At 37.2% G+C, this 13285-nt stretch overlaps 1 protein-coding gene across 2 annotated transcripts in view; it reads left to right on the forward strand.

Moving 5' to 3' along the window:
• Window positions 1–13285, forward strand: part of LOC149089690 (uncharacterized) — a 184354-nt gene that overhangs the window by 12195 nt on the left and 158874 nt on the right. For both annotated transcript variants that reach the window (XM_089237907.1, XM_089237989.1), the window contains exon 2: window positions 10441–11248. In XM_089237907.1, coding sequence (XP_089094033.1) covers window positions 10960–11248 — 289 coding nt within the window. In that variant the 5' untranslated portion in view covers window positions 10441–10959. The remainder of the gene's footprint in view (window positions 1–10440; window positions 11249–13285) is intronic.

Genomic DNA, 13285 nt, shown 5'->3' on the forward strand with positions numbered 1-13285 from the left:
GCCAGATATTTTTGCTTGCATGCACACAGGGTGTCCTGTAAGTGCTAATGTGGCCTTTATCTGATCAACCACCCATCGTTGAGGTATAGTTTCAATTTAAAAAGTGCTTAAAAGGAGTTTGAATAATATTCGCTGCAGAAGCTGGACATCTGACGTCGCTAACAACAGAGAACAACAACTACGACGATAAAACAGGGAATAAAAATGTTCTACGCCAGCTGATGAACTCAATGCTTGCCTCAAATCATCAGCACTCTACTTCACCGAACACCAACTCTGGCCATATCGCTACATTGCAATTTACTGCCATTAGTAAGATGGGTTGGAAGTGAAGGTGCTGTCTATCGGTGGTCGCCTCGAGTTTGTTAGGACATCAACACTCTGGCACGAAGCTAAAAAATTATCATTATCCACCAACATGCGAGTTCAACTGCAAAATGACTCAGCACTGCTATCATTTTCACATCAGTTGATCAAATTTGGCAATGGAAGAATTCCCGTAGACCCAAGCACTGGACTGATAACGTTCCCAAATGGATTTTGCCAGTTATTATATATATAAACTCAGTTCAAGAACTTGCAGACAAAGTCTTCCCAAACATTCAACAAAATCACCGAAACCATGAGTGGCTTTGTGAGAGTGCGATTCTGGCACCGAAAAATGAGTGTGAACAAGATCAACGGAAAAATTCTAAAAATTATTCCGGGAGACTCCACATCTTACAAATCGGTTGACACTGTCACAGACTCAGCACAGGCAGTTCTGTATCCTGCAGAATTTCTGAACTCTTTGGATATACCGGGTGTGCCACCTCAAAACTTGACCCTCAAAGTCGGAGTACCTATAATGCTTTCAAGAAATTATGTGCCAAAGGAGAAGACGTCTTCATTCCACGCATCTTAATTATCACTGAAGAAATGCCACTCACTTTCAAGCGATTAGTTCCCGATTCTTTTAGCTTTTGCTATGGTAATCAACAAAGCGCGAGGCCAGTCGTTAGCAGTGGCAGGTATCAACCTACTTGAGCCCTGTATTTCTCACGGACAACTTTTCGTCGCCTGTTCGTGTGTTGGTAATCCCAAAAATTTGTATATCTGCACACCAGATGGAAAAACCAAAGATATTGTGTATCCACAAGCGATTGCCTGAAGTTTTTAATTAAAATATTTAAAAATGAAAGTAATTTTTTTTACTTAATGCAGAAATATTTTGATTAAGAAATAATTAATAAGCTATATATATGTAAATTTTTTACAGGGCGGGCAATGTCGCCGGGTATCAGCTAGTTTTAAATAAAAATCAGTAATATTTTATTAAATACATATCTAGTATTGTTTATTTTTACAATTACGGGGAGGGGTTGCAAAATAAGTAGAATCCTTCAAAATTTTATAGGAAAATAAATATCAGAGATCATAAATGCACAGATTACATACAAGTGATTTCAGTATTGCGTTATTATTAAATTTTGCAAGGTTTATAATTTTATGTTTTCTGATATTTACCTTTAAAGAAATGTTTGTTTATATTTTTTTATTTTTATAAGGTCTAGATTCAATATATTTCATATTTTTAAAAATAGATTTTGTGTTTGCGCTCGATTTTTTATTCACAACTGTTGTATGATTTAAGCAATGAGAAATAGATGAATGAAAATAATGAATCTGTCGCTGGGGCCGTGTCACGAACATATCTAATTAAAAATAAACATATCGCAATCAAAATATTCTGCCCCGTTATTTGCTGCAACATAAATTTTTAATAAAATTCTCAGTATTCAAAATATATAGATTGGTCGCTTGATTCCGCTTTGTCGCATTTCACTGTCGAACCGTTGATTCTAGAGGCTTACTTCCCATAAGAAAAAGGATCCAAATAACATGTAGACCTAAGATACGTCATTCGTATTGCAAGGGGTTGTATAGCTATTGAAAAAAAAAGTCAAAATTTTATACGGACACCCTGGGATCAAAGCCCATGCAGAAAGTTGTTGCCCCGTCTCTCCTGAGGACAACGAAAATCTATCCAACGTTCCTAAGTGCAATATTTACGGAGATATTTTTTTGAAATCCAAAATAGAAGAAAAGTTAGGAAAATACAGGTAAACGCTAACGGACAATGCTTCTTTCCCTGATTTATGCTGTTCTTTCCCAACGTTTGTCTGATTTTTCATTCAAATATGTCTGCTGTATTGCACTTAGAAACGTGGAAATTTTTTGTTGGCCTCGGGAGAGACAGAGCAACAACTTTCTTATTGAGTGTTTGAGGACACAGTGTCCGCATAAGAAGTTAATGTTTTTTTTAATTTTAATAACTATACAACCCCTTTCAACATGAATGATGTATCCGAGTTCGACACGTTAGGTGGTTAATTTTCCTAATTAGAAGTATGCAACTAGAACAACCGTTCGTCAGTAGAACACGGCAAGGGGAATTAAGTAATTTTACTCTGTATATAAAACCATTAAATTTACATTCATAAACAAAACATTTAAACAGCTATTTTATTGCGATTTGAGCGATTATTGAAATGAAAACTTAGTAAAAATGTACAGGGGTTGGACAAACTAATATGAACACATGTGAAATGAGACAAAATCTTTATTAATAGGCTGTTTGCTATAGGCTGTCATTACCGTCGACACGGTACTTCTCCCGACACCAACAAGGGTGGCCGTTTTCGTTACTGTGGCCCCGGCAAGACGGGCTCCAACAATCATGCCTGTTGCGAAATCTGTGAGGAAAGCCATAACGAAGTTTTAACGCCACAATATACTATTTCGCATCCGAACGCTATCACTGTTACGACTAGACTGATAGACGTGTATAGAGTAGAAAGATACATTATATGTTTGGGGAAAAAATCATTAATAGGAGTATAGAAAGAACGAAGGGAAAAAAAACTTCTTCGATTCGAAGGGGGGAAGCTAGGGCCACACAGCACCAGCGGCATAGACTGGATACAAAATAGCCCAGCTGCGCCAAATATTCCTTGGTGAATATTTACTTCCAGAACACTCTCCGTGTTGCGACTGTTGACGTTCTTCGATCAATGTGTGGCCAGAAGGATTGAAGATTGGGAAGGAAGGCGGCACTTTTGACTGGCGTTGGATGCTGAAGGCACTGGTCGTTCTGTTCGACCCGCCTTTTCCAATATCCTTCAGTCTCCAACGTTGGACGGTCATTGGCCAATGGTGGAGTGGCCACACCACTTGACCATGACCAACCTTGAAACATATTGGGACCAGCCTTAACGCGAGTGTGGTCATGGCTTTACATTAAAGCTTCGCGATGATGAGGAGATAGGACTGGATTGAATTTCTTCCACTTGCCTTTGGATGAAATATTTCGGCTGTGATTATAAAGCGGTAAAATATTTCCAAGGTAGAGAACGGCGATTACGTCGTATCAGATTTTCTCGGGCCAACACCAACGGTTGATGTCATCAGCAAATATTAGATGCAACTGAAGGAAATTAATAAAACAGAATTGAAATTATAAAATTGGACATGACTGAATTAATCACCTGGGAAAAAAATCATCAGCTCAACTGGACGTTCTTCACAACAACGTTTTTCCATGATTAGTTTCCCGCAAATGTTCTTTATGCTGAGCACTAATAACTTCACCCAATTTCCAGTTCACTCGAACAAAGCTTCCTGATAGACCAGGCTGACCTACACGCCATCATTGAGCAAAAGTGTGATGACAATATTATTGCTATAGCCAAAATCGCTGTGTGTTCTCTATCTTGTTTTTTTTTTCAACGATATCCGGGACATTGCTAGGAACTTTTTATTGGTTCAAATATATGGATGACGACCCCTTGAACCTTGAACTTTCACTCATACGTCGGGGTGCATAGACGAAACTTTAACAGCTCATACCCCCCTCCATCATTGCTCTGACAATCAAATGCCGTAGTACATTCAAGCCATAGTTGGTATAAGAGAATAGGGATGATGACAATTCAAAAAGAGTCACCTAGCACCATCTCTTCGATGGCGAAAATTTTGGAAAAGAAATGTGGCTGGCAATACATCTTTACCCAGGGAGTTACCAGCCATCTCCACAGGAACTTATGCATATCATATATTGATGGTAATTGATGCTAACTATTTATTTGTGCTAATATGATGCAATATGAATAAATGATGGTGAAGTCACCATATGATAAGTAAGATGCTGAAGATGCTAAATGTTAATAGCGTCGCTGTATGAATATGAAAATGAAGATATGTAAATGAAATGATGAATAATATCTTACTTGAGGATAAATAGGTAAAGTAATATGCGTAGTAATGAAATATTTACAATGACATATGCAGTGTATCAATTCCGCCAGTACCAGAATGAATAAAATGAGTTATATACACAAGTTACGCGTCAAAGTCCCGGAACATTGGGTCCGAACATCTCAAGAAAATGTTTAGGTCTTTTGAGTCTAAAAGTATCAGTGCTATTGCAATTGGAGTATTCAACGGCGAACCCACTTTCCTGAATAGGTGCCTCACACGCAAAACCACTTTGAAATGGTCTTAAACAATTTCCTAACCACGAAAATAATCGAAAAATATTTTCATTACACGAAAAGAAATAATGCAAATATTAATTAAGCTGTACTAAAATGCATGCATAGTTCTTCCGAGAAGAAAATTGCTCTAAACATTTAACTTAGTTTGAAACAATTTATGAAATGGAATAAATATATTTATCGTGGAAAATAATTGTATCAAAATTCTAATTATCTTAAATATAAGATAAATCAAAAGAAAATACAAAACACGAATCGATCATCTCTTAAAAATACCGCCAGAGGTTTCAAAAGCGTAATAATACGCGTAATAAACAGTCGAAGGCAATTCAGTTATTTCACAGAAAGGAAAGAAAAAGAAAAATAACACAGGCAATAATTCATTTATCACGTCCAACTTTAGTAATAAGTTCGAAAGAAATGGCAGCCATGGACAGGGAGAAACAAACATTAAGAAAAATTGCAGGAAGAAACAATTTGCTGAAAACGCAAGATGGCATTTCTCAAGAATAACTTTAGACAACAACATCAGAGGAATAGAAATAATACCCATAGCTCAATGCCATTTTTCTTAGCATTTCCTTTCTACTAAATTCCATTTTTAAAGTACCGTAAACTGGTGTGACTTGGGTACAGATTTTGGCAATTTTCGTACTATCTCCTTTATGAATCAACAATTTTTACTGAAAGTTGCGCCACTAGAAAGATGAAGTTTTTAGTTATTTGTTTTATGCAACGATAATTGTTTTGTAACTTGTTATAATGGAGGAAAATGAATGCAAAGATGCCCAAGTCAATCTTCAAATCTTAATTAATGTCGATTATGCTTATGGTTATGTCATATGCTTTACAGCAACCAGAAAAACGAAAGCGTTACTCCGTATGATTTACATAATGCAATACAAGGTTTGGCATTCTTGCCGAAGATTCGCAACATTTTTAGTGAGAATTTTGGCGATGTTCTGCATTCGTTATTACAATTTCCCGTATACTGTCATATATGATAATGAATTAACAATATCATGCAGAGTGTGTGATTTGACAGTATTTTTTGTCAAAAAAAAAATCTTGGTTGTAACGACAACTCGGTAATAACGACAAATCTTCTCGCGAAATCATTATAACGGAGTACAACTGTATTTCAATCGAAAAATTCAACTGCTTTGTAGTTTTTGCTCTTAATAATTACAGTCAAACTCGATTATAACGGCATCGAAGATTCCGAGAATTTTTTGTCATTATAACCAAGTTGCCGTTACAACCGAGGTAGCCGTTTTCGAGACAAAAAAATGTAATTCGATGCTATTAAATGCTATGCAAGAAGCTATTATTTCCTTATGGTTGGGGTGACCAAGTATGATTTATGGAAATAATGGGAAATTGGAATCATAAAATAAGAGATATATCAGCAATTCTCAGCTAATACAGTTTTATTACCAACTGTTTCGGAAAATCACCAAATATGGCATACGAATTACCCTTGGCAAAAACAAAACAAGACAAAAAAGTATACGCAGTGATTTAAAATTTATTTCACGAGGGGGGAGGGATAAGATATAAAGTATGTGCGATGAATATTTAGTCATATTTATTTTCATACGCAATTACGCAAAATACCTTCACCTCTGATTATAGTACAGATTAATAATTAAAGTAAATTTCTCCAAAAAACCGGACAAAACACGATATTTTTGTAATGAGAAAAAGGCGGAAGTATGAGAATTATTAATCATAATCGCATACACGGATCATGTTATCCCCTTTGCGATCACGGGCGTAATATTATGTCCAAACACCAGTGGAATAAATTCAAACACGTTCTTTTTGTTTTCTTTCCTCCCTCTTCACCATCAAGAAGCTTTATAGCAACCTTTTCTACGGAGAAGAGAAGTTTCTTTTTCTTGTTGTTGCCCTGTATTTCCTCAAGGGCTAACAGAAAAACATTCCATGTTTCTGAGTGCTATATTCGCTGAGATATTTCAATCCAAATATCGGAGAAAGGTTATGAAAAAACAGCAAAAATTAACGGGCAACGCTCCTTTTTCTCATTTTATGCTGTGCCTTCCCAACTTTTCTCCAATTTTAGAATTCGAATATCTCAGCAAATATTGCAATTGTAAACTTGGAGATTTTTTTTTTTTTTTTTTTGGCCTCACGAGAGACAGGACAACAACTTTCAAATAAGTTAGAAGGACTGGGGGACCGTATAAAAATTTATATTTCTTTTTATTTTATGACACACTGTATTTTCACTCTCAAAACTGGTTCGGGGTAATTTTTGAACGCCTTTTCAGCATTTTTTAATTGAAACTATACCTCTACGATGGACGGTGGATGAGATAAAGGCCGCATTAGCACTTGCAGGACTGTATGTAGTTTTTAGATTTTATTACTACACTTATAATAAGATTGCTGCATCTTAGAGAAATATATGACATCCATATTTGTTATAGGCACCTTTTTTGGGCATTTCGCCGGTTGTGGCCTTGTATTTGTATTTTCCTTTTCCTAACGTGCGGTTAGGTTAGGACAAGGTTGCCAGATTTATCGCCCTTATGTGTTACATAGATATAATATAAATTTGTTTCCAAAAGCTTGTACACGAAGAGGTTAATTGGGAGCACGTCAGAGCACCATCTCATCAATCCTATTTCCATCGTTAGGTATCAGAAACGCCATAAAGCGACAAAAAACGTGTCCTAATGTCCGACCTCGGGGCATTTTCATCGACGTTATAAGCAAGGTTAGTCACATTATTTTCTATGGGGGGGGGGATTTAGCTAAGACCACCAATTTTTGACATTATAACTTATGTGTCATTCCAACACCGGCCATTACAACCGAGTTTCACTGTACAATAGTTTCTTAGGTGTTAGGCATTATTCTGATATTGTTTTCCATTTTCGCCTTTCCATGCATCAAACTCACACACACACTCTCTGTGACATAGAAATAGAGTTCACACGATATTACACAGACAGAGAACACATGAAGTATCCATGGATACTGTATTTTGTGTCTTAGCACACACACACACAAAGCGGACAAATATTCATTGTAACTGTGCTTTTCGTTAAACGCGATGGGAAATCGACACAATCGATCCAAACAAAAATCGATCTAATGCAAACAAATTCTAGAGAGAAAACTAACTCATTTCACTTTCTCTCGCTCGGGACTGGCATATGAAGTAATTTTCGATTCGAGATGACCAATTTCGAGCCGAACACGAAAGTGTTCTTTCTCGACAATCGATGCAGGAGTTGTCATCTATGTCTCTCTCTCTCTCCTCCACGCAAAACGATTTACGGGACATCATATATGTTATGGATTTTTGCACATGGCGTGCTGCGAAGTTTTTTCACTCGTATTTGAATTGTTTTGTTTTTCCGCAACCTATGATTTATTCTATAACAATTTAAAGCTGCTCTTTTTTTTTCCTATTTTTCGTGACTGTTGATGGAATCTCTGAATTTTTAATGGCTTCCAATATTATCCTGAAGTTGGCTATGCTAACTGAAATTTTCCTCGAAATATGTGTTAGTTTTCGGATGTATTCAAATGGAACCAGTTCTAGTGGACTTATAGAAGAAGAACGAAAAGGTATGCTGTATTAGATGTTGCGGAAGAATTAGGTAAAGCAGTGTGAATGAGAAAGCCATTGTGGCATCGAGTATGCATCAAGCTGGAATCTCGTGAGAATCCGGTTTCGAAACCCGTTGGCGGCACAGTGGTGGTCAGCTGAAGTTGATTTTCTGCGGTCTTCGAACTTCGAGGTGATAATGCTATCCAATCTCCAATTTTAAAAAAGTTTTCCCCCCGATCAGACTTTCGCTGACTTTAGCTGACAATGGGGAAGGGGGATCAAAAATGGCGCTAAAATTTTTTTTACGTAGTACTTGAACGGCAACGGCCCCTAGTGAGTCACTTTAACAAACCAAATGAGGTTCTTATATTCACGGACCATTATCGCCATTTCATCAGAAATTTAGATACCTATCTGAATCCTTACGGTGACTCCATCCAAGCTATGAAAATGTAACTTGTAACATGAACATATAATATGCAACCCAACGTGTCGTATAGTTCATGCAAAACACATATTTACACCTACATTATCTGCCAAATGCACAGACGTGAGTGAATACCACTACAACATTTGTGCGTACTGTAAGCCCACTCTGGTTCCCTTATGGATTTCTTTATTGAAAGCCACAAAAACATCGAAAAAACCTTTACGTCTGCCTTGATAAATCTACTCAAAATGGGTATCATTTGAAACTCACACAATTACAAGCCTACTCTTAATTAGGTATACATACCGATTCATATTGAGCGGGGCAATCTCTAGCATTGGTGAGGTCTGCGATACGGCTAGCGTGCTGAAATGCTGTCTCACGTCAGCGTGGTTTAGCTGGAAACGGGAGAATCATCACTTCATGCTAGTTTTTTCGAATCGTTGATGGAACGGTCCATCTCTGGACCAGAATCTTATTCAGTTAGGTGGAAGTTTTCTGAGCTAATGTCTGGCCGTGATGATGATGACGCACTTCTTGAGCCCAAATGCCCTTCACAGTTTTCCCGATAACTCGTTTTTTTTCCGCCCTCTGTGAATTTTCGCCGTATTCTTGACAATGCGTTGAGCAAAAAGCTCAGTTTACCAACGATTTTGAATTTTTTCAATTTTCCTTGCGTTGGGTACTTACTATCTCATTACAATTGAAGCGCAAATACCAGTGATGGGAAAACTTTTTTTAGGATCGGGCAAAAAAAAAAGAATAATGTAAATTTATGGCGTGCGAGACATATTCGGACATTGATCCATAGTAGAAATTTTGATGCTTAGAAGTGAAGTAGCGTGATATGTTGTACTCTTTGAAGATTGCCACGGTTTCATTGGAAATGAGATACAATGGTTTATCCTATATAACTGTGAGAAAGTACTTCCAGACCCATTCATCTTTGAAAACTCTGCACCCTGAACCAACATTGCGTGTTTTGATAGACGTTTTGGGGATGAAATATAAAAGAAAATATGCGTATATTCCTAATAACTTTATGCATATTTATTAAGGCGTTTTCCGCTTTTTTTCAAATGCAACATTTTTTAAATCAATTTATTCTCACAAATGAATTTTGCATATGAGAAAATGGAACACCCCCTTCTCCCCGCCTGATTTTTTTAAAACACTGAAATCGAAAATTTCTATATCATTATTTTAAAACCTGCGGCTGACCGGATAGAACATCTAAACGGGATATATCTGGAACGCGAGACGTATTTTGCCCATCACCGGTCTAAACCATGATTACCCTTCACAACGGAGAAATACTATGCACATATTTACACTACTTTAGTAGTCCGGTCATATATCGCCAGACGGCAATTTCCTACCAGTTTAATTGGGTGGGAAACGAAGGTTCCATCCGTGGTCGCCCTAAGTAAAGAACTTGCTTCTGATGTTCTATGCCCGGATTCGAGCCCATGGACCTTGATGGTAATCTTCATAGTGGAAGGCAAGCATCTTTACCACTGTGCCATTCGGGCTCACATATTTACACTGGCACGTGAGTGAATACTACCACAAGATTTGTACGTATCGTAGCAAAACACTGAATCCATGAAAATCCACAATTCATCTCTCTGTGTATAGTCCCATTTTTTTCCCTTCAAATTTTAATTGGAGCATCTCAGAAATTCATCAATTCCAGGAATCATTTTCCTCGCAAAATCCGAAAATGCACGTATAGATCGCACTGACGTGGGAATCGCACTGTGAATTCTTGAATTTCATCAATTCGTGTTTAATTTAGAAACTCATTATATATACAGTCACTGAATCTGAAAGAACTTTACGTCATCATTAGTGGGAGTCATTATTATAATTATCCGTTTTATTTTTAGGGTAACTAGGAAGTCTGGAACGCGAGATGAATCGGACAAAAGAGAGAGAAATGCCGTTCAAATCCCACGTGGATTCTACAAGGATCTCATCTGATGGATCGAAGAAGGTATTAAGGGCATTCAAAATTCCATTCTGAGGCTCAATTGTTCATGATACAACAACGATTTATAATACAAGATACAATCGACAGCAGTACAATAGAGTATCACGTCATTGTCGTATATATACACAAGCAAAAACAAACAAAGGGAGAGCATAAAAGAGAAAGAGTTCTCCACTTTCCTTCGTGTTCTTCTTTTTTCTTCAAGTGAACAACAACAACAACATGATCATCGCAGCAGCAAGAAGAAGATACTATCAGGATCTGGAGTTCGCGGAAAGGATTTTCCGGAACTTTTTCTTCAATAAAAGAAAACTTTCCAGAGAAAAAGAAGCGTCGAATCAACAACAAGAGCAGCAGCAGAAAAATGGCTGTTCCTTCTCCCTTCTCGCGGGATATAAAATGTGATAAATAGAAAATGTTGTTTCTTAGATCGTGTTTCAAGATGAAACTTTATCTTCCGGTTTTTCTCATATTTGTATTTCGACCAGACACCGCCCTTGTCGAATCTACCAGCAGAGAGACTACTACTCAAACTTCTGCTGCTCTCACTCTGGGGGATATCAAGGATGAATTGAGTTTCTGCTCGAATTTCGAAGATTCGCTTCATAATACTGAAGTGGTTTTCAACATTTCGGCGGATATTACTGTCGCTCATCCTTTTCTTGATCCCAGTGAAGGATTAGTTCCGGGATTGGAATACCGAGGTGAGCTCATTTATTCAAACATGCTAATTATCATTTATATTAGGTTATGCAAATAAGTTTTAAAAAAATATTTCAAGCAATTAAAAATTGTGAAGTGAACTATAATTTAAACAAAATTATCCATTTTTGCAACTAATTTTGGTAGTTTTTGTGTAATTTTAAAACCAATTTTACCAATTTAGCAGAGTTTATATATATATATACGGGGTGATTATAAAAAAACTATCCCGACATATGGGCCCCTAACTATCACACCATTCACAGAAACTGAATGAAATTTTGGCATAAGGTATTTTGAGGTATGCGCTCAAGAATGATATGGGAAACAACAGTGTCACTCTAACAGTTACGGTTACAGTGAGAAAATTTCGAAAATATCAAATGGCAACACCAAGTTTTTTGTATTGGAATGCGATCTCCATACTGAAAAACACTAAATAGCGTTGGAATGGCACCTGTAGCACGAAAATCACCGGAGCTAGGCAAGGAAAAAGTAAAAAGGACTTTGCCGTGCACCAGAGCATTAATGTTCGTTTCATTCGTCACACCGTTTCTTCGGCTGAGATCCATCCCAGCCTGATTAGTCCTCCACAAAGTCATGTGGAAAATTTGTGAAACACAATAAAATGCTTTATTTTATGCTGCTTCTCTGTCCTTATTGGTTGTCCTCACTTTTAACCTATCTACCGCCGGTGATTTTCATGCTACAGTTGCCATTCCAACGCCATTTAGTGTTTTTCAGTATGGTGATCGCATTCCAATACAAAAAACTTGGTGTTGCCATTTGATATTTTCGAAATTTTCTCACTGTAACCGTAACTGTTAGAGTGACACTGTTGTTTTCCATATCATTCTTGAGCGTATACATCAAAATACCTTATGCCAAAATTTCATTCAGTTTCTGTGAATGGTATGATAGTTAGGGGCCCATATGTCGGGATAGTTTTTTTATAATCACCCTGTATATATATATATCACACACACACACACACACACACACACACACACAGAGCTAGTTTCAACAATCCCATGATATATTTTGAACCCGCTTTCTACAATCTCATAATATCATGAAACTGATTTTTATATGATCTCACATGGTATCATATATATATAGAACCAGTTTTAATAATCTCAAGAAATGATATCGTGTGTGTGTGAAATCGATCTCATAATGCCATGCAACCCCAGTTTTTACAATCTCATTCCATCACAAAACCAGTTTCAACAATCTTCTCCTATCTGCAAACTCCAATACACTAGGATCCACTAAAAAAACGCAAGTACCCTGTAGATTATGTTCTCAAGAAAATATCAAAAAATCAAAAATTAAGTTCAGTTTTTTTACAGATAAAATTAACCATAATTTTACTCATGAAAATGCTAACGTTGCCTCGACCGATTTTGAAGCATGGTGCCTTAGCGTCATCACGGAGAAATTTCACGTGACGCAATCTTTTACCAATGAATGGACGTTCACGACCGCTTTCATGGCTCAATCGCAGTAATTTTTGCTAACATCTACCCTTTTCTAGCGATTCAGCTCATAATAGAGTAATCGAGAGCACACCCTGTCGAGCATTCAACGGAATGCAAGGAAAATAAGTTTTCAGAACAAATATTACGTTCCGGTGTCTATTTTGGTGTTTTTCTGTGAGATCTTATCAGTATTTTTGGTTTGAAATTGTTGCAGCGTAGATATCTGTTTTTCATCATTAGTGACGAATTTTCACGATTTTTCCTTGTGTGTTTAGTAAGTGCAAAAACTCCATGACACGTTCGTCCTTGTTTCTATATGTCAGGGATCCTTAACCAATGGGTCGCAACCCAATCTTGGGTCGCAGGACATTCCGAGATTGGTCGTTTCTATCAACTGACAGCCAGGGACTCGAGCTATGGATCCCGATTGAAACATGATTTTCAGGTGGGCTTCAGACATGGTTTGTACAAATCCACTTACAGCCAGGAATTCTTGATTTATGATTTAGGACCCAAACTTGATTCGCAGAGGCTTTCTGGATGGGTCGTATAAACCAA

This window comes from Pholcus phalangioides, unplaced genomic scaffold (genome assembly GCF_987345545.1).
Source record: "Pholcus phalangioides strain wild (caught in Gottingen) unplaced genomic scaffold, Ppha-v1.0 ptg000001l_1, whole genome shotgun sequence".
In the NCBI taxonomy this organism is placed as follows: Eukaryota; Metazoa; Arthropoda; class Arachnida; order Araneae; family Pholcidae; genus Pholcus; species Pholcus phalangioides.